This window comes from Myxocyprinus asiaticus, chromosome 29, assembly GCF_019703515.2.
Source record: "Myxocyprinus asiaticus isolate MX2 ecotype Aquarium Trade chromosome 29, UBuf_Myxa_2, whole genome shotgun sequence".
Lineage (NCBI taxonomy): Eukaryota > Metazoa > Chordata > Actinopteri > Cypriniformes > Catostomidae > Myxocyprinus > Myxocyprinus asiaticus.
In genome coordinates this window covers 29,567,744-29,591,302 of record NC_059372.1, presented here as the reverse complement: position 1 = coordinate 29,591,302, position 23,559 = coordinate 29,567,744, and the positions used below count along the sequence as shown (strand labels likewise).

At 37.5% G+C, this 23,559-nt stretch overlaps 1 protein-coding gene across 4 annotated transcripts in view; it reads left to right on the top strand.

The window, feature by feature from the left end:
- The first annotated feature begins 841 nt into the window (after positions 1-841).
- LOC127420371 (solute carrier organic anion transporter family member 4A1-like) overlaps positions 842-23,559 on the top strand; it is a 47,019-nt gene continuing 24,301 nt past the window's right edge. For 3 of the 4 annotated variants that reach the window (XM_051662607.1, XM_051662604.1, XM_051662608.1), the window contains exons 1-4: positions 842-1,012; positions 17,043-17,664; positions 19,344-19,716; positions 22,175-22,265. In XM_051662607.1, coding sequence (XP_051518567.1) covers positions 17,257-17,664; positions 19,344-19,716; positions 22,175-22,265 — 872 coding nt within the window. In that variant the 5' untranslated portion in view covers positions 842-1,012; positions 17,043-17,256. Of the gene's footprint in view, positions 1,013-14,758; positions 14,797-17,042; positions 17,665-19,343; positions 19,717-22,174; positions 22,266-23,559 lie in introns of those variants that run through there. The other variant, XM_051662606.1, reaches the window with a different exon arrangement.

The window sequence follows — 23,559 nt, the reverse complement described above, 5'->3', positions numbered from 1 at the left end:
AGATTAACAGTCTCAGTCACCATTCACTTACATTGCATCTTTTTCCAAACCATGAAAGTGAATGGTGACTGAGGCTGTCAGTCAGTAACATTCAGCCTAATATTTACATGCAGACCAAAGTGCAGTTAACTCTCAAAAATCGTATTTAAAAAATCTGACAAAGTTTTCTCTGCTTTTAACGTCAAACCGTGAAGAGGCATGCGAACAACACTTGCGTACATTGGATAAGCCAGTAAGAATGCTGGTAAAGGTGTTTACATGCAACGTGAAATCGGGGTAATGGCCAAAAAATCTACCCGTGTCGATCAGTTTATTCTTAAGCAGTTTACGACTGTACAAAGGAAAGCCATTTAATGCGTTTACATTGTCACACACGTCGGCTTATTAAGAATAACTGTAAGAAAAATTATTATCTCCACAAAAGAAAAAAAAAAGTCATACAGGTTATGAACAACATGATGGTGAGTGAATGATGACAAAATTTTCATTTTTGAGGGAACTACCCCTTGAACAATTTAGTACAGTACTCACTTTTTGTTATGACAGTGATATCTGATACCTTTTCAACAGCTTAATTGTAGTAACAATAACTGTAATAACTGGTATTTTGGCATCAACTATGTTTTCCATGGTACATTATTGTAAGGATTTTACTTTTAAAACATGAATGAAATGAAGAACAAGGGATACGGAGAGGAGCACCACCCATACTAAACCCTTTTGATTGAGGATGATGGTTGTCAAATTGTAAAAAAAGTGGTCACACAGCCGTTAGTACCAAGGTTAGTCAGTATGACACCTATTGGTTCAGCAGCATAACGCCATGGGGGGCGGACTCTCATTGGGTGACAGCTGCTTAATCTGAACGATGAGCATGTTACATACAGCCTAAGCGTTTATTCATGGGAGCACGGATATAAACATCGTGTTGAGAAAAGCACAGCAACCCGAAATGCATTGAAAGACCTGTCTGGAACGGAGGACTCGTCTGAATCCTCGGTAGCGTGAAAACGTGAGTAGTTTTCATGACATTTCCATGTTGAGACAGTGATGAACGCACCATGTGCGGCTGATGATAGTGAAGGTAGTAAACTCTACAGTAAAGCAGCACTTGACAGACAATATCTCAAAAACATCGAGCCATATGGTTGTACAGCTAGGCCCACTGATGCTGTCTGTCCATTATGTCTGTTTATTGTGTATCACAATAAAAGCCTTTTTAGTCGTGAGCAATGCAGACGACAAAGATTCATAAATTAGTCTGTATTGCGTGTTTCCTCCACCTGTTTCCAGCATGTCCCTGAACACACAGATCACTTCATGACACACATGGGCGTCCCATCCGAAAAAAAGAAAGAAAAGAAGAAGAAGAAGAAAAAAAAAAGATTCCAATAGCGTTTGTGTTTTAAACGATCAGCGTTTATTTGCATGTGTTGCATCATAAGGGCGTGACACTTTAAACAGTAGATTTACTGTTTACTGATTTCCTCTGAACAGCATACAGGTATATTCGGTTTACACAATCGCACACATTGGTTTCCAATAATACGTTCATATTGAGTATGTTCTGTTATTTTAAAGGTTCTCGCGCAAAGCTAACGTAAAAACCTTCGCGTCCTCATGAGTTTCATTTGTTCAGCTATTGTATCTATATTATATAATAAGATTAGCACCTATTTAGGATGGGATAATACCATAATCCACGTGCATGTGGCCCGCACGCAGGAGGCTATGCTGAAGGCTACATTATTCAAAGTAGCAATTACCCAAAGTTTCAGGTTAATGCAATGGTTATATGTGAAAAATAAAACCTAAAAATAACCATTAGAGAACGTTATGTATGCTTTCTGTATGGGTTTGTCACACAAAAACCTCTCTGCAACGTTCTGGGAACGTTTATTTATGGTTATTAAAAATAAAACTAAAAAAGAAAGTCCCTAGAACATTAAGAATTACTTCCCCCAAAAAATGGAAGATCAAGTGTTAGCCTAATAAGCATACAGTATGATGAATCCTTGTCACTCATTTAAGATTTATATGGCTGTTATATATGTTCTTGCTCTCTGGAAAGTTTTTGACTTTAATACAGTCTTTTCCCCCAGAGACCATTCAACGTTAATAATTGCATGAAATATAAATAACCTGACATATTACACAGGTGATGCAAGAGATTAAATCAATTGAAAATACCTATAGACTCTTTCTGCCCCACCTCCTCTGCTAATCTAAAAGCAAGACCAGGGTTTATATGTGATCACTGTTAATAAGATTATTATTATTATAATATATATATATATATATATATATATATATGTGTGTGTGTGTGTGTATATATATATATATATTATACCGTGTGTGTGTAGGTTATTGCACTGCGTCCTATTATATAGTCCATTCCCTGTCAAGTACCAGCTATATAAACAAAGACAGCACATTCATAAGAAGTTTGTAGTGTAAATGGACTGTATGCAAAGAATTAGAAGAATGGAAATACAGAATTACCTTCTTTTGTGCATTAACTGCATTCCTTTTGAATATCAAGCATACTTCTATGACAGTGACACATTTTTTCATTTACTCGCTCAATTATTTACTTTTGTTAATTTTAACCAAAAAATAAATAAATAAAAAAATCTTCCATAGTGCAGCTTTAAGGTAAAACTTTTCTAAATATATAAATTGCAATTTTGGAATATATATGTTGTTTTATTCTACATGGAGAGGGTCCCCTCATGGGGGCTGCCATGCTATGGTCACATGACAGACCGCATACTACTCGCTTAATCTCAGTAACCACCCTGTTATTGGACACTTTCACTCATGGATTAAATTAATCATGGCTGACTGTGAATGGTGAATTTCTAAAATGGCAACGGTTAGTGAAAACTATTGTGTTTGAATGCTGCTGCATCCAGAACCCTAGGTGTCAATGTAAGTCCAAGACAACATATTCAAGAAATCACTGAAAAGTGAGTGTTGCTAGATTTTTATATAATTCTAATATATAAATATGTATTCGATCAAAGTCTGGCATCGAATGTGATCACAGGGCAATACAAGTGGCTGTATTTTTTATGACACTCAGTGTTAACCCACATTTCCAGTGCCAGAGGCAAAACCTGGTGTGCAGGGAATCTGATTGGCTGCATGTCTAGGTCATTCATTCCACTTGGTTACATCTACACGCAGACAAGTTTACAACAAATGATGAGACAAACCCCTGGAGATATAGGACACATGGTCTGCACACACGGCCCTAAGAAAACATCTAACAGCAAACACATAATAAATGATATGGTTGGAGTTCAACTATTCATCCGAGCAGGTACATACTGTACATTAGTATAGTCAAAAGGATAAAAGTCAACAGTCAAAGTACTCAAACAGTCAGCAGAGTGTTAGAGTTCATAGTTTAATATGGTTGTCTACTTTGCATGTGTGGCTTTATATATCTGGTGCATATAGGTATGCTTATTTGCCTGTGCATGTCTTCCTGTGTGACCTTCCTGTCAGTGCTTGAAATGATGGGTTTCCTTGTATATGCAGGATGTAGTGAGATCAGCAGATATTACTGGCTCAGAGACTTCCCTTGTCTGGTCCCATCAGATCACTTTAGTAGGTCTAGAGTCTGTATCCCACAAGGCCATGCTGTAAAACCCTGGTGATGCAAGGCTCTGTGCAAACTGGGTTGTTTGATTTATAAATAGACACACAGACAGATCCATACGTACAGGTACATACATACATGACATGTGGTCACCATTGTTGAGTGGGGTATCCTATTGCTAAAAAAAGAAGAAATAACACTATTCATGTTCAGTAGATGAATATAAATAAGCATTTTGTACTTGGAATTGTTTACTATAAATATTAATCAAACATCAATAAGAATGCACACAGTAGCTTAACAGGAATAGATGATAAAACTGAAAAAAGGGCCTTGATAACAAACTCAAGGCTTTGCTATGTTTGCAGGTAAACAACTAGTGTCCACTTTGTTAAATTTGCAGAAAGCAATTCATTAGATGGCAGTCATCATGCAACAAATAGATGTGCATAAATGGGGCAAGGGTGACTAAAACACTAATTTATAGTGGTGGCCACACACAGGGGCATTTCTAGAACTTGAGGAGGTTCGGGGCTTAGCGGGAGCAGGGGTGTCACGTCACATGAACTTCAAACAAAATGTAGCAATATTATTGCGTGGCCTACATTTAAAATTACATTCGGGGCTACAGTCAAAACATTCGGGGCTGAAGCCCCGGAAAAATGACCTGGCGACACCGATGGCCACACACATTCAAGTCTCTACTCTTCAATTAAGTTTACTTTTTACCTCATTCATTAATAAGGGCAGAGAGCTGACAGTATTTTCTGCTTGTTGTAATAGAAGAAGACCCCTGCACTAAGTAGGGAGATCATTGTTAGGCGCCATTCATGTCTCTTCAATGATCTTAAACAAACAGGCACTCCTTTAAATGCAGGTTTTATTAAATCCAGGACTCCGGTAACTTCCTCATTCCACAAAAGATGTAATGTCAAGTACCGCCCACACCTACAAATATCATAAAGTATTTTTGTATACAGTGTTCAGTTGTGGTAGTGGCTGGTTACTAGAAAAATCACATTTTCAGGAAAGATCCTAGCTATTTCAGTAAACTAGTTTGATTTCATTTTCATCTAGGAAACTAGGTATATTTTTAGCAGCTACTAACTGTTTAGCTGTTATTGATATTGGATTTGTATTAGACTGCAGTATGGGCTAGTTTACTTTGTTTGCTTTGCCATAGTCTAGGAGCGGTGAACATCTTGCATGGAGCGTTATTTGCTGATGGAAACCTGCTTTTCCTTTCATTTTTCAGATTTGTTACCATATTTATCACAAGTTATCATATGCTGAATTCATTCAGTTTAATTCCAAGTTTTGTCCAAGGTGATCATTTGTAAAGATTAACTTAATATAAATGCCAGAGTGTGGAACTTTGAACAAGGCTATTTTATGAAGTTTTGTATATGTTAATTATATAAATATGATATATTTATTTATATATATTTTTTTACAAATCACATAAATCATTGGTTAGTCCATTAATGTATTTTGCTGCTGTTTAATATGTTCTTGATTATTCTAATTTCGCACTCAATTCTGATATGTAGAAATCAGCGTAACATTTCAGAGTGGTGGTATATATAATATATCCCACTTTTGATATTTTTTATCTAATGCAATTTTTTTTTTTTTTTATACATTTAAGGAAATGCAAAGCACTGTGTTTATAAATGGGACATTTTTCTTTCATTTTGTAAGCAACATCCAAAATTATCCATTCAGTATGCACCCTGTTCCTGAACTTTTAAAAATAGATGTTTATGTGAATGTTTAACAGATTAAGCTTCCTTCCTTAAAATCTTAAGTGAAAGTGGCGGTCTTGCATTGTTTCCTTGTTTCTTCTGTCTGTAATTCATACCTCGCCCTATAACAATCTAGCATGGTTCAAAGAAAAGGGAAGGGACCTGCACACCACAACAAACACATTCTGTGTTCCCACCCTGAGACTCTTTGCTCTCACTGATCTTATCCTTCCCTCCTTTTGATAACACTTTTAAAATTAGAAATGAAAGAGTTTATAGAACACAACAACAAATAATTCGAGTTTTTCATTAATCTCATTTGGATAAAGTATGAACCACAGAGTCATTCTGAACACAGAACTAAAAAATTATTCATTCACACAGCCTGAACTGCACCACCAACACCCTTGATTCTAATGTCATGCCAAAAATATAACTTTTTCCACCATATGTACATTATTCATAGAGGCAAATGAGTCAGACGTGGAAACTTCCAGATTTTAAACAATATTTACAGTAAACCAGGGATTGCAATGGCATGGACTGAGTTCCTCTGTAATGTAAAATAACATTGTGTAATACATAGTGAAAATTTGCCTTTATGTACATTTATATTGAATATAAATCATTCCACCATCAGGCTGGACGGTTCTGTGCAGGCTGAATAACGGTACCAATTGTAGCATTTCCATTAGAACATAGTTTGGGATGGTATGATTACAAATCATTCCCTGCTCGAATTTCTTAACCGTACTTGGGACAGAAAACCGTGTTGGTGGAATGGCTTTAGTGACATGCCTTCTCATGATAGGTCACTTGCCCAGTCAGTCCATTTTAATCCTAATTTCACAGCACCACAATGGAAAAAGAAAACGTAACCGTGTCAACGAGACCCAGATCTGTACAGAACAGATTCATCAACGGTAAAGTTTCAGCCTGATGGTGAAAATGCAGCTATTTGGGCACTTTCAGAATAGAGATTCAGTTGTTTGGTTGGTGTGAATGTAGTTTTTCTGAACCAGTGAACTGAATTAGAATCCACTTGAACAGGTGGTCTGTGGTGCAATTCACGTGACACCCGGTACAGTTTGCAATTGGGATAAAAGTAATCTGTCCTATCGCACAGAAGTGAACCCAGTCACATACTTTATATAGTGTAATGCATTTCTCATTCTGTAGCTGCTTTCCTCTGAATAAATTGTATTTAGAGAACAGCTTGAATTCTTTGCATCTATTGCATCTGTGGCAGGCAAGTGCCATTATCTGTGTTAAGGATGGGACAATATCGAATTTAGAAATATCGCAAAACCAAAATAAATGACGAATCATATTGAGGCAAAATCCATATTTTCAAATTTGCAACAAATTTGCAACATTGTTTTCTGTCCATAGTTTCATAGTATCATAGTATCACCATAGGATAGTATCACCATGGTATGTTTTACTAAAATCATAAAAACCACAAAATAAAACATGGTTACTATATTAACACCATATTACTGTAGTATCACCATGGTTAATTGCATCAAAACTATGGTTACTACGATATTACTATTGTAAAACTACCTTTTATATTAATTTTTATTTATTAATGTAAGTAGTATTAAAGAAAATATTAAGAGTGGAAACAGGAAACGAACCCACACGACAAGTAACATTTGCACCGTCATTACGTCCCACACAATTGCAGCAAAACTTACATTGCAGTTTGTTTCCACTAGACAATTGGGGGTGCAAAAAGCCACACTGTGTGGCAGGTGCTATTTACGCCTTTGTGCAAATACTTCATAAATGACCCGTCAAACATAAATATTTCTCTTTCAGTTTTTTCTTCTCTATTTATTGGGTTCGCACAAGGTCCTTGAAGTGCTTAAAGTTCTTGAATTTAGCTTTTAGAAATTTAAGTACTGGAATACCTGAAAAATCAAGTTGTTTTGTTGAAAAGTGCTTAAAAGTGCTTGAAATTAAAATGGAAAACATGTCCATCAAAGATGAGATCCACACACTCCACATTCATTGAATTATGTCTCTTTTAATATCTTTTTTATTTTTATTTTTTTTTACAGTCAGTTATAGAATGGATGCGGTAAAAAAAAATGTGCTACTCTCTCGTTAATGTGCGCTGAAATGAAACACATCTGTGAAACTCGTTGAACTGCCCCCATTTTAAAGAGAGTACTGTTTTAGTGTTTGTTATACAAATGAATGTAAACTCAATGTACACTATTTCAAACAGTGACAGCTCATATCATTATATATATTTCATGACATAATATTATTTGATACATTTTTACATTTTAAAAAGCGTAATTGTGATTAGAATAATGATGACAAATAATAAAATATATTTGCCCTATATTCAGTAAATAGTATGTGAATGTGTACTGTATATACAGCATATCTGATCTTTTCTTATTGAGAAAGGTAAATGAAAAACTTTTATTTGAACTTTGAGCATTCATATTGTGTATTAGAAAACTTTTCTAATGAGAAATTACAATTAGCATTTCAAAAAAAAAAAAAATATATATATATATATATATATATATTGAATAGTGAATCCCATATAGTACGTAGAACCAAATCGTGAGGCATCCATATCGTCTCAACACTAATTTCTAAAATAAGTTTAGGTGGTTAATCCAAAGGGACAGAAACTACAAAACAAGGTGAAACAGAGGTCTTCTCCACCTAAGTCACTATGTAGTTACAGTGGTTAAGAGCTAGGACTCAAGGTGGAACTCGCAAGGATAATTCAACTTACCTCGGTTCAGAGCTAAATTATACAATGTGAAAAGAGACTAGGGGTGTTAACGTTCTCGGTAAAAAAATGAACTGTACAGTTTGCCAACCACGGTTCAGTAAGCATTTGCTCCGTGGTTCATCTCTAGTTTAATAATGCATTTGGATCATACAGTTTGGCGAAGAAAATAAAGCGCCAAATAGACATGCGCAGTTGTAACCTCCGCTAATGCACCTGTATGTCTCTGTAGATGGACACACTCTGCCTGTGTTTCACATGGGTCAACATTCTACAGAGAGAAGCTGTCCTATTAACTGTTAGTATGTTAAATCAGTTGATGACATCACAGTTCGCACACGTTAGTTGGCAAAATGGCAAGCTGAGAAAACAAGCCGCAAGAGAGAAGCCCCTGCGTCATTTAAGTCTCCTGACTGGGAACTTTTTCTTTATGCAGTCAATTACAAAAGCAATGGTCAAAAAATGTTTACAAAACAGGCACTGTTTGCAGACATTGCTCGAAGCGAGTGCCGTATACTGGTAATACATCGATGTTTGATTAGTTATTTACGCTGACATCACCCGAGGATATATAGCGTGCGGTGCACACAGAGCCACAGGTGACCCCGAAAATGCACACAGACACACACCCATCAGTCTTTAAACAGGCACTCGGTGCTAGTTCGGACATACATGAAACAAGAACTGAAGCGCTTTGGGTGTTCATAGTCAACATTATGTTGCCCTTACGCCATTGATGAAGATGTGGGATTTCCGTGTATGATTAAAATATCTCAAGTTGCGTTACGACATCCATTCTCATATTCATTTTAATAGCAAGTTGATTTCTTCTATAGTGATGTACAGATTCTTAATGTTGAATATACATTGAGTTGAGTTTGAAATGTATTTATGTTGATGCATGTAGCATAATAATGCAGGGATTAAGTTAAAATGTTGAGAGAGTAATTAGAGAACTTTTTTTTTAGTTAAGGACCCTAACGAAAATTAACCATGGTTTAACTATAGTAATATTGTAGTAACCATGACTGTAATAACAAGAACCGTTGTCACCATGGTTTTCTTCGCAGAAATCATGGTTTTGCTGGAATTAACCATGGTTTTATGTAGTAATACTTAGGGTTGCAGGGGTATACTGGTTTCACAGTATACCACGGTATGAAAATTGCTGGTTTTCATACCATGTACATTTGCTTATCTACGGTATTGAGAAAAAAAATGCAACCGGATGGAGAATCTCACCTGTGCGTGCGCATCTCCTTTCCTCCTCGACTGCCTGTCAGACTCGTCAACTTGCGCCATACACATGCAGCCGAGAAAATGTCAGAGAGAAGCGAGGCGAGGGGGTCTGACATAAGTGAGTGTGTGTGTGTGTGTGTGTGTGTGAGTTAAAGCAGTGTTTCTCAACTGGTGGGTTACGGACTGGGTCGCGGACGTCAGGGGAAGAACAATGCCATGGTTCTCCCATTGAAGATATTTCAGCGGCCGCCCAAGTGATAGCATATTTAGGACTCCCGAGGCAGATTTAATAATAATCTCACAATCAGCTAAAGGCTTCTCATCTGCACTTTCGCACATGTGTAACGGAACCAGCTCGCAATAATGATCTGCTCTGCTCTGCTCTCTGACGCTTGCGTGCAACAACCGGGCTTCCGTCAATATTGCGGAGCGCAGACCTCAAAACTGATGTGACCAATTTCAATTCTAGTGAGACTTTTCTAGTTTAAAGCGTTACGGAGAAAGTCAAGTAGAACCTCTCAAACAGTAGGCAGCCCTGACGTGCCAAACAGCAATGAGGAGGAAAAGAGCAACACTGTGCTATGTGCAATTTTTTTTATTATACATCATCACCTTTAAAAAATTGTTTCATGATTTTACATGAGTAAAAGTAACTGTTATATTTTGACAAAATGTTATAGTTTCATATGAAATAATCTAAAGGTAGACCTTCTATTAGACCTCATTTTATATCAACTGTGGCAGTTGTAGTTAAAGTTTCAAGATGTGTTTCAGCTACTATTTATTTTTTCATAAATACTATAATTTGTTATTATTATTATTACTGTTATTTAAGACTAGCTACACTGACCTATCCATGGTAATGAGGAGCCTTTCTTCCTGTGTAATATGTATGTTCTGTTTGAATTATGTTTGAAATTAGGAAACAACGGGATAATGATGGGCTCTAAGTAAATATGCTCTTCAATTTTTAAAAGGGGGGAGAGAAAACCTTCTGTCGATTTTGTTGTTGACATCAACAACAAAAATAATGTCACTTGCTGCATGTCCTTGTACTTGAAAACCATGAACAAAACTATGCAACATAAAAGGAAATGTGACCCAGGATACATTAAATACAGGTTACGTTTTTACTGGGGTGGGTCGCCACTTGATTTCCAATGTAAAATCTGGGTCCTGAAGCAAAACCAGTTGAGAACCACTGAGTTTTAAGGTACAGACAGGAGCAGTCTGGCTGCGCTGTCGCGCACCGACAGTACATGTTAACTGTTAATAATCATAGGACATTACTATAAAAGCTCACACAGCTGATGTTATTTTTCATTTAGTAGTTAATTTAACATGCTATGCTAATATGTAAACTAACATGCTTTAGTTATATAACATGTTATATTTACATGCTATTTTTTTAATCATATAATTCAGTTTATTATTATAGTTCTGTTAGCTTTCTTATTTATTCTATTTATTTTATTTATTTTCAAAAGGGAGACTTTTTTACGCATACTTCCATTAAAAAAATGGTTTCAAGTTTCAATTATAATAAAGCATTTGTTCAACCAAAAAAAAAAAAAAAAAAAAAAGCTTCTGTTTTCACTCCTTTAAAAAACCTTCTGTTTTCACTCCTTTAAGGTTCATTGTAACTGATAATAATAATTGTGTAATACCGTATACCATGAAACAGTGATATTTTCTGAGACGGTTATCGTACCATGAAAATCTCATACCGTTGCAACCCTAGTAATACTGTAGTAGCCATAAAGTAACCTTGATTTAACTATAGTATTGTAACAATGAGAGTAATCATGTTAATTTTGTGGTTACTATGACTTTACTACAAATACAATGTTTAAACTATGGTTACTGTAGTAAAACCATGGTGATTTGTAGTGAGGGCAAATCTCTTGAAGTGTCTGTTACCAAATAGAATATTTTTTACTTTGGATTTGGCAGTAATATTTTTTTCCCCTGAACATAACAAATATCGAACCTAAAACCGTGACCCTTAAAACATGATACAAACCGAACCGTGAGAAATTTGAACTGTTACACCCCATAAAGAGACCTGCAGGGGCAGGGTAAGGGGGGTGAAATCAAACTCTAGTTTGGACAAAGCCATCTCTGTGTTCACTTCTAATGGACAGCATTATTTGAAAACTGTGAATATCTATCAGTTTTTCAAGCAAATTTTATGAGATTTTTTCGAGAGTGTGGCGGAACAACCCGCCCCTCCCTCTCATCATCGTCGCTCCGACTCTTAGAGCTGTCCTTCAGCCAGGCTCGCAATGGGAGTTGGCCAGGAGAGTGAGAAGAGGTTAATTAATATGCACCCGCTCCTCGGACCCCCGGCGAAAGTTAGATGTGTCACCGGGGGAGAACAGCACGTGTTGTGGCCGACGGGCTAGAGGCCGGGCCACATTCCCCTCTCACCTGCCGCGGGCCTGGGAAGACAGGCCACCAAGGACGGCGCCGCCCCACGCGCCGCGAACCCAGGAGGGGAGCATGTGCGGCCGTCAGACCCTGTTCATGCCTGGGCCATTCCTTGGACAATTCATCGCCCTTCACAGAGCCCCGTCTCACCGTGAGGATGCCAGATTCCCCTTTATTTTGATCACCATTCATCCTGGACACTGTTATCCCCATTGTGACAGGTTCTTTAACTCTCTGCAAGCAGAAAGCAGGAGATGGCAAGATCCAACTCAAAAGGGTATTTATTTTTCTCAACACAAATTCGCTTTTCAGCATATCATATCGTGTACACAGAGCACTCTGCTGCGTGACCACTGGGGTCTGGCTCGCTCTTAAAACCGTCTCCCACTCTCACTGCAATGACAAACAGCTATCAGATACAATCATTAACTATGTTTCCATTGAAGGATTTTTGGCGAAAAAAGTTTCAGCACATCAAAATAAAGCTGATGGAAATGCAAATTATTGCTAGAATTTCACTAGTGTTGACATAATATTTTTCCGTTTAACTCTAGTGCATAAACTACATGTCGATACTTCAGATGTTGTGAAAAACTGGTTTGGAAACACTTTTTGAGAAAATTGGCATTAACGCAAAGATTTAGTGTCACATAACAGAATTTACCCCAAACGTTAGCCTGTGTTAATCATGACGACAAGGTATACATCCTTGAATGCAAATTTACTGTACGTGATTATGGATTGATCTTAACGGCATACCTGCACAGATCTGATACTGCAAACATGACACTTCCAGGAGTGCCAACACAAATATCTCATATCATGCACATTGACAAGTGCACGGAGAACAAATTAATGGCCACAGTTTGTGATTAATTTAATCACGGTAGCCATCCGTTTATTTATTAAAGTTGCTTTTCCACACTATTCAAAATAATAGACGGCAGTCATGGAATTAGCCCACAATACAAAAAAAAAAAACAAAAAAAAACATATTTCTGTGCACAAAGATGTTTTAAATTAAAAATAAATACACAGTACTAGGAGAAAAGCATCAGTGTGCTTTTTTGAACACTATAGCCCAGTTCTGTGAAATTATTGTTTAGCTTACTTTAGAAAAAATGCTGGCAAAATTCCCTGTATTAAATTAAATAAACTACCAAATTAATAAAGCATTAAATTAAAATAATTAATTACCAAATGAAAAAAATAATATTTTGAAACCTATATATGCCTTTTCTTTACACAAACTTAAATTAGCCATACCCTGTTCTGTCGATGAAACAAGTCGGCTGAATGGTATTCTCAGAATGTTCTACACTTTTTTCAAGACTATAAACTATCAGAACTATTTGTCCAATTCGGAGTTCACTTTCAGAAAAACGAGCTTTTGAACATTTTAAAACTTTTAAATATTTTTAATCTAACCCTCTTTACCTTGGATCGCATTTGCCGAGTTTCTTCAGAAAACGTAAATTGCATTAAGACGCTAACATTTATTTTGGATGACAATCAAGTTCAGTTGGTCGGTAAAAGCTGCTGGACAAATATGTGGGACATAATGCATTTGTGATGATAATGCTTTATATTAGATGATTGTTCAAAATAGCCTATTGAAAATCAGGAATGTATCATATGTAAACCTTGATATTACACTGCATCAGTTTTTCTTTAATAGCTGTGCACACAGCAAATACACATCGATGGATGGTCCTTATACTAAGATTGAAAGTATCCCCCACTACTTTGTGCAGGTTGCCAACTTGAACAGGGCCAGGAACAGGTGGCAACCTGTGATAGGCGCAACATCAGGACCAATATTACAATCCTATCAGATGGGCAACTGTTCCCTTTGATTGCAATTCCTCTTCTGATTACGTTTATTTGTGAAATTAAAATGACAGTAAGCTGTTTAATTTCAATGAATTGTCTCAATACTCTCCCCATTTTACCAAAACTTTGGAGGGAAAAAAATGAGGGACATCTTGGAGGCTAAAGGTACACAATTAGTGATATACACACATTGGAAACGGCTTAAGGGCAGATTTATTTTGCGATAAACCAAAACTTATGTGACAAAGTGGTTTTTTAGGCATGACGTCATCACGCACACCATTTTTATCAATAAAAGTCCATTTGAATGAAAACAGGCAGAAGACGGCAAATTTCCCAAACTTTTTTTTATGCATTTTCACTTTGTTGATAATAGCGTGAAAAGTAGATGGAAACTAGGTTACTGACAGGTGATGATCCTCACCGTTCTCATTCCCCGATCTCGCTCTCCATTCACAAGCCGGTACTTGACCACGGCCCCACCACCAAACCCATTAATGAACATTTTATGTTTATTATAATTTTCCAATAAATGCATCTCCGAGTCTTGATGCCACACCCACTCTGTCTGTCTCTTGCTCACCCCGCTACAAGAGTCACTGGGTCGGTCATTCTTTTTGTTGTTTATAGCTGCCACTGTAGTAAGTACTAGATTAATTACTGTGCTGTGACTTTTGGGTCTTTTTTTCCCATTTTTGTCAGATTGTGACGTGTATCAGATTTATCACATTTTGATGAGAATTTCTTTTAGAAATTACTCCTTAGTCTTAAGTATGTAAAAAGTATTTTTGAAGGGTTTGAAAGGCCAAGGGACAAAATTGACTTGTTCTCCTCTTCCTCCATAGCTTGCTTGAAAAATGACAAAAAGACAAATCCATTGTTGCAGCCACTCGTAGCTTTATGATGAGTTAAGATGAGACAGCTACAGTATGATGCTTGAGGTGCTGATTATCCAACAAAAGATAGATAAGGTGGTGGTCGTTCAATGGAATTTGAAAGATGGAGGACGGGATTGGGTCAGTGCTGCCAGTGATGTGAAGGATTGATAGGCTGATAAGTAACATCCCATTTTGGGGCTGTCTTCCTTGCTTGCTTGTCTCTCACTCTTTTCCTCTCTCTTACACAATCAAACTCTCCCAGACTGTCTTAGACCAGTGAGGTATGATGAGGAATTGAGGCAGGTAAAGGGAATGCTTTTTCTTATTCTTTCAGTGTAACTATTGTAACAGAGTTTTTGGCTGTAATGTGTGATGCATTTGTTTTCACAGTGTAATGTAGAACACAGACATGCAGGGAACGTTACTTTTTTGTATGTGAGTCAATGTAGTACTGTCTACTGGTAAAGAGTGCACATGCTGATAATAAGTACAGTAAAGCTTGAATGCTCTGCAAGCCACATAAGTGAAAGTGTTTACTATATTTTAAAATGCAATAATAGCAAATTATAGGCAGTTTGGAGCTTTACAGGAGATGACTTGATTTTTGTTTTATTGTTTTTACAGATATAATTTTATAAAGTAATCTTTGTGCAAGTATTGGTTGTAAATAATTTTACAACGCATGACCTGCTTGGAATAATTATACATGTGCCAATAAAATCAATCAAAGGACTTTGTTCTAGTCCAAGGACTGTAGGTAAATATAAAATGTTATGACAATACGATATGTAATACAACAATGCAACACAATGTAAAATACAATAAAATATACTTAACAATTCACGGGTAGGATCTAGAATGGACTACTGTTTAGATTATAGAGTAAGTGCAATTAAAATATATTTAAAATTAACACGTGGTAGTCATAATACAATGTGCAATTGAAGGTCTTTTAGGAAACACAGGCCAAGATAATTTACTTAAATTGAGCTTAGGGTTAGACAGGGAAGTTTGAAAATCTCTTAATGGTTTTATGCAGAAATAATGTGCCTACAATAGTATGTTTGTAAGCCTCCATTGTATAGCTTTGAGAATAACCAGTGCTTATTATTTCCGATGTTAACCATTGCCTAAATTGTTTCTTGTAAATTATATCAGTGATATATTATCGTTTCCTATTCACAACTTTCTAAGAGAGAACTTAACCGATAAGGAGCTATTATAGTTTGCAAATGTATACCGAACACAGACTGAGAATAAGATTGATCAGAGAGAACTTGTGAACTATAATTGGGCTCACAGTTGATGTTTAAAACTCACTGAAAAACAATGCTGTCTCTCAACTGATGTGCTGGCCCAAAGCCATTACACCTGCCCTGCACCTGCCACTCATTTATCTTTTCCTGTCATATAGTAATAATTTACATAGTCGAGTACTCAATTCAAGTTTGAATAAGGAATATTAAAAATCTCATAACGACCAACCCTGGAGTCGCGAGTTCGAATCCAGGGCGTGCTGAGTGACTCCAGCCAGGTCTCCTAAGCAACAAAATTGGCCCGGTTGCTGAAGCCTCCACACGCGCTATGTCTCCGCGGTAACGTGCTCAACAAACCACGTGATAAGATGCGTGGATTGACGGTCTCAGACGCGGAGGCAGCTGAGATTCGTCCTCTGCCACCCGGATTGAGGCGAGTCACTACGCCACCGCAAGGACTTAGAGTGCATTGGGAATTGGGCATTCCAAATTGGGGAGAAAAGGGTAGAAAATATAAATAAATAAATAAATAAATAAATAAATAAAAAATCTCATAACGGCCCCGTGGTGTTATGTAGATCATGCAGGCAACGGACAGACTTTATCGTAGTATTTGGTTGACCACGGGTAGAATGCACAACTATTCCCTGCTCATTACTGTTTTTCTAGGTCTGTTGACCAGTTGGAAGAGATGGCGGCTGTGGTTGACATAACACTGGAGAGACAAGAAAGTATTTTATGCTTTCTGGTTGGATTTTTGACATTTTAATTTGAAAGAGCGTAATACATTTAACTAGATTTTTACATTTCGTTAATGTGAGTGGTGCTTGCCCTTGCCAAACTTGCTACGACAATGCCGTTTCTGATGTTTTATGTGACTACTAGGTCATTTTTTTTAGCAAGTTGGTCACTGGCCCAAGTCAAAAGAGTCTACCCGCACATCTCTATAATATTCTGGTGCCTGGATATGGCCTGGGTCCCTCCTTCAATGTAAATCTATGTTTTTTTTTTTTTTTTTTATTGTTTTTTGTTTTGTTTGGGGGGGGGGGGGTGTTTGTGGGGAAAATTTTAAGTCTGATTGGTTAGAATTGTAATAGCATACCTCCTCCACAAACAGCATGATTTGAGCACAAATGTGCATGACAAGTGCGCTGAAGTGTAGTTGTTCCAAACACGTACAGTATATGACATTCTTTCCTCCTTGCATTAGCAAGTACCACTAATGATTTACTGTTGCAGATTAAAATTGTGCCAAACTTAAAAATGTTGTCCCTTTCTCCCTCTTTTTTGCAGAATAACATTTTCGAAGATCCATTCAACTCACACCTTTGTTATCATTAGGATAAACTGCAAATGACAGAAAACCCCTTTGTACAGAGAACATCGTCCATAGACTGCAATCATACCACTGTACACAGAACATAGAACCAGCCTTTCCTGTGGAAAGCATTTGTGATTATTTTATACATCTTTCATAAAGTTTGTCGCTGCACCCCCTATTGGGGCCATGCCCCACCTGATAAACAATGACACCTCCTTCAGCTCCAAACAAGAGCTTCTGGTCCTACAGGACAGTCCACTGGGACCCAGTCCTGACACTCCCAGCCCGCTGGAGTCACAGGGCTCTGGTTCAGGCAGCCCATCTGCAGATGCCCACACTGTGATCCAAAAGACCAACAAATTAGGGGCTGAGCTCACAGAGCCACCCCTCGGGATAAAGTTTGTCCCCACGGACTCTGATAATCTTTGTGGATGGGGAGCATTGACTCCACAGTTTACTCAGACCTTCAATACCCCCCGCTGGGTTCTCTTCTTCCTCTGTGTGGCCTCCTTCCTCCAGGGCATGATTATTAATGGCTTCATCAACACTGTCATCACCTCCATCGAGAGACGTTTTGACCTCCGCAGCTACCAGGTAAGTTTGTCCAAGTTAAAATCAACATGAAATAGAAAATGACACACTTACCACTGCATCACACAGTCACAGAAAGAGACATACTAAGCTGAGAGTCAGCAGGTTTTCAGTGGGGAGGAAAAAAAAAAACATTTAGAAATTCTCTGCCATTTTCTGAAGACTGTTTTAAGGAAGCAATGATTCTGTACATGACAAGTTTTGTTTAAGTTCACGAAGCATTTTGACCACTGTATTCAATCATATCAGGTACACTCATGACATGATGTCGAATGTCAACATGATGCCTATACTGCTCTTCTTTCAAATCCGACCAAACGTTCAAAAGACACATTTCTTTAGATTAAAATTCAAAATGGCGTAATGCTGATATCCATCACAACTGGAAGAAAGCATAGAGTGGATTTGATGTACATTGCAAATGCTGAATGGTTTGCAAGGTGTCCCAAGCCAGGCTCGAACCGGTACCCTTTTGATGTGCACAGCACACAGTTACAGCGTACTGACCTCTGCGCTACATTGCCACAAGCATTACAGGTGCTAAAGAGACATACCAAGCTGAGATTCAGCAGGTTTTGAATAAAATAAAATAGAAGATTCTCTCCACCATTTTCTGAAGACATAGATTAAGGGACCAATAATACATAAAAGGTTTTGTTTATATTGTTAAAGCATTATGATCACTAAGTGCCGTTGTCTCCAAACTGCTCGGGAACCCTGAAGGCATGATGTCAAAGATGCATACCAGTTTTCTTTCAAATCCGACAAATCATTCAAAAGATGCGTACATTACATTTAATTTATTTTTTTTTAATGGTGGAGAGCCGATTTGGCTGATATCAAACACAGCACCTTTGGTGCTTGGCCCCTAATAACTTGCTTATCTTCGGAAACAACTTTCCCTTTCCACTGACATCATTTATGCCACACTGGGCTACAATGTTAACCAATGGCCTATTTTTTTTGTCTAAAGTAATAAAATGGTTTTACCATTATTTGAATTTTTCAATGTAATTATTTAACATTATTTACCAACTATGTTGGCCGGTCAAATTTTTCAAGATGTTCTGAGGATAATCACACAATGCCAACCAACATGTCAGTTTATGAACAATGAAACATGTTCGTGGTTCTATATACAGAAAAAAAAAAAAAAAACATGAATGCTGGCTAGAACGGTCTACATCTTGGTGAAAAAGTCTTATGGTAGTTAATTCCTCTGCAACCCCAATCTAAATATGAATTTTAGGCTGAATTCCAATTTACATACTTTTACTAAGGATGAAAATAACGTATTGCACTGTTGATTATAAAGTATGTTCTTTCAAGTATTAAGCCATTATAGCAGTATTGATTGGCACATACTACAGTGTCATAAAATTGAGTCTTGATTCTGCATCAAAGTACCTTTGCAAACCAATCCTCTTCCATAGCGCAAGAGGTTGTGGGTAACATTAGTCCAAAAAGTATGTCTGAATGCATACTTCAAAAATCCACTTGAAATAGTACACAATTTGGGTATCTTTAACATAAGGTTTTTGGCCCATTACTGTAATCCCAATCTTACCTACTATGGTACAGATAGTATGCAAATTTGGTTCAGTTGTATTGTAAAGCTAGTATAACTAGTATGAAAGTATATTTCTCTGCAGTATTAACACTGTTATTTGTTGCCTCTTCAGGCGGGACTCATTGCGAGCTCCTATGACATTGCTGCTTGTGTTTGTCTGACATTCGTAAGCTACTTTGGTGGTACTGGCCATAAACCTCGATGGCTGGGCTGGGGTGTGCTGATCATGGCACTGGGGTCACTGGTCTTTGCCCTCCCCCATTTCACAACACCACCCTATCATGCGAGAGTACCGGAGCACATGGGACTGTGCTCAGCCAATCACACGGAGACGTGTGTAGGTGAAGAAGGAGGGCTCTCAGCTTACCGCTATGTCTTTATGCTGGGACAGTTTCTACATGGGGTCGGGGCAACCCCTTTGTACACACTCGGGGTCACCTATCTTGATGAAAATGTCAAGTCAAACTACGCACCTGTATATATAGGTAAGTAATTGGTGCTTGAGTATTTCATTAAATGTCTAGGACAGGGGTCTTCAACCTGTTGGTGGATGGAAAGGCCAGGGACTCTGTTACATTTTGTATAAAACTGAGTGTAACAAATTAGGCCTGGCATATAATAACATGCATATAGTAACATATTAATATATTTATATACTTTATGATGCTTACATTGCAAAGCATTAAAAATAATCACTATTGTTGTACAGAGTGATATTATTTAATACATATTTATGTTGCCATTTAAAATATTTTAAAGTGTATTTGAATTATTACTTTATTTATTGAAAACTAGTTAGCTGCAATTGGTGGACCCCCTGTTGAAGACCACTAAAATAGTAAATGCACAAAATTTCTGAAACACTAATAATTTTCTGGAAACATACACCACTAGATATCAATGTCAGTGTTTAAATACACTTAATAGTAAAGGGTAGTTTAAAGGAATATTCTGAGTTTAATACAAGTTAAGCTCAATCAACAGCATTTGTGGCATATTGTTTATTACCGCAAAACATCATTTCGATTTGTCCCTCCTTTAAAAAAGAAAAAATCGAGGTTACAGTGAGGCACTTACAATGGAAGTGAATGGGGCAAATTCATGGATTTGCCTGCCCATTCACTTACATTGTAAGTTCCTCACTGTAACCCAGAGTTTTTTTTTTTAAGGAGGGACAAGTTGAAATTATTCATTTTGTGGAAATCAACATTAAGCCACAAATGCTGTCAATTGAGGTTAATACAGGTTGAGCTTTATCTGTATTGAACCCGGAATATTCTTTTAAATATTTTACTTGATTTACTTTACTTTGATCTTAATGCTCAAATATTTACCTCATACCAATCAGATACACATCTTAAGAGCATTCTACACACAATAAAACAACAGCTGTTCTTCAAATGGATTCTCGTAAAACATTTTACTAATGTTTCACTTGTAAGTTGACGTCTGTCCTTATCTACAGTGTTTTTGTTTATTTATTATTTGTTAAAGGTTAAAATGAGTCTGGGCCAATAGAGTGAGGCAGACCGTTGTGTGATTGTGGTTGTAGTTTTCACGCCTCAAGATGTTATCACAGGCTATTTTAGCAAGACCTGTGAATAGGAGTATGTGTCCAATGAGGTTAACATAATTTAAAAGTTGGAAGATTATCTACGACCCCGTTTCCATCTGGTATTAAAATGCATCTTGGGTGATCCGATAACGTGGTCAGGTGAGACACATCGCTGTTTACACCTGGTCACTTAAATGCATCTCCTGTGACCACTTATGTTCGGATTTTAGAGGGGAGGGTCTCTGTTTCATGACAACATACATCAGTCACTATGTCAGTGTGTTACTGCATGATAATAAAGCACAAAAAGTCAGAAAGGAGAAAGAAATGGCATGCTGTTTCTCCTAGATACAGTTGAAATTTTATCTAAGCACAAATGCCTGTATTAAAGGAACTTCAGTTGTTCATGCTTGTCATCTGTGTTGATATCAGACACACTAAAGAAGATCCTTGAAGCTTTTGTGATTGTGTATGTATCCCCTTTTAAAATTTTTCCGATCAGATGGTTATTTCTTTTTAAAGCCGCTCGTAACTGCCAAAGTTTAAACTCTTGTTTTAGCGCAGCGGTTTATTAACAGGTGAGGGGTGGCGCTTCAATGCTGCCAGGGTGCATACAAGACTGATTAGCATTTACACCTCAAATGCGATGTGGACACGTGTGTTTTTGACAGCATTCATATGTGGTTTTTGTGATCTGATCACAAAACGTTTTAGACCCCATTTAGACCTGTTTTTAGGGCTGACCACATGTGATTGGATCACCCTAAATGCATCTTAATACCAGGTGGAAACAGGGTCTACAGGTCATCAAGGTGATTACAGTTGCATTTTCATACCTTGCTGTTGTATAAACTTGTGACACCGTGATGCCATGCTGTTTACATATTTACAATGTTTAATAAGACTTGATTTTATTGCAAGGTTTGTTTGATTGTGTAGACAATCCAAAAGTACTCAGCACGATATCCTAAAATGCTTTCTGTATGATTTTAGCTTATTTATTACATGAAAAGCACTCAAGAATTGCTATTTGTCCTCGCTGAACCCTGCAATTTTGTCCCACTCAAGTTTCGACACACCTAGTCATTTTTCTTTTATTCTTTATCAGTAAGCACCACTAGTTTCCACCTCGTACATCAATAAAACCCCCTTCAATTGTTTGTCTCTCCACCGTCAAGTTTTCAAAGGCCATTGAAGACAATCACTGCTTACTCTTTTGCATTTCACCAATGGGTCTTTTGATGAATAAAAAAAAAACATGAATCAGTATGAGTCTACAATAACCAGTCTAAAATAACAGTTGTGTTATTATATAACACAATAGAGCAATAGAGAGAGTTACAGAGATCTACAATCCACTTCAAATGTGCTATGTTCTCTTTTCCCAGGGATCTTCTACACTGCTGCCATTGTAGGACCTGCAGCCGGATACTTGCTGGGTGGATTCTTTCTGAACATTTACACAGAGATCGACCAAACGTAAGTGGCATTGTCCCAGCCCAAAGTGGAAAGAAACTCTATGCTCAGAGCAAACTTTCAGTCATTTGGTTAAAACTGATGTGTGTAATTTTTTTTATTCGTTCTCGTATTCCAAATGAATATGCATTCAACTAAGGCACTTTATAGGTTGTACTTAAAAGTGTAACACTGATAGTGTGGCTCTGTGGCACTATCCAAATATTCTAATCCAACACGGCAACATTGGCTTGACCAGTGTAGTGAGTTTGGGGCGGGACCATCTGTTGGTACAACCAGTGGAAGGTCTGATGGGATTTTATTTATTTATTTATTTATTTATTTTTTTTTGCCATTCCGAATGGTCAGCTATCAGACATGCACTTGCCTCTCCTCTTTAACTCAATATCTGGAGTTCGGCGCTGGGTCATGTGTCGGACACATGCCACACTCTCGCACTGCCACCGCTCGTGGGCCAACAGCCTCAGGAATAGGTGGGAGGCTCTTTTTTTTACATGCTTGGATCCCAGTGGGGGTTTGTAATTCAATACATTCACTTGGAAAGATGCTAGTGGCCGCTCCTTCACCACATGGCTTAACTGCCCCCATACTGTCACATGACCTGTAATATATTCATTTGTGGTCTTGGTTGTATATTGTCAAACAAAAAGACCCTTTTTGTTGTTGATTTGTTGTTCTGTACATCCCCTTTACCAAACCCAACCAGACATTAGATAATTTATTTGACTTTTTGACACTTTAAATGAAGTCATTTTCTCATCTACCTTTTCTTTCATGGCTGTAATATGGAGAAAAAAAATTAAGTAGGTAGATGTTCAGGGTCTTATCTCTGACTGATTTAGTGCAAGTGGCTGGAACAACAGTAGAAATACATGCTGTGTGGTGAGAAGAGGACAGTGAAGGACAAGGTGGTAGGCAGAGATGGTTATTGTGGACATTAACCCCATTAATCCCATTATTTACATTTCTGTACAGTGGATGCAAGGCTCATACCACTTCTGACACTGAGTGTTGAAGATGTGACTGGCTCTGCTGGTGTTTGTTTTGAGTTACCTTTGAGGTGGTGATCGAGTTCTTCAGTGGCCGTTGGCAGTATGTAGATTGCAGGGTTACCAATGTCAGATATTTATGCAATATCACATGAGCAAGAGCGCTGCTGTTCCGTATATCATCATGGCTGTGATTCGGCTGTAGGCATGAAGTTGCAGGTTTATGGAACAACATTGTGATTGCAAGTGTGATATTGCCTTTAAAGAACAGTTCAACAAACAAGTAAATAAGTAAGGGATAATGTACA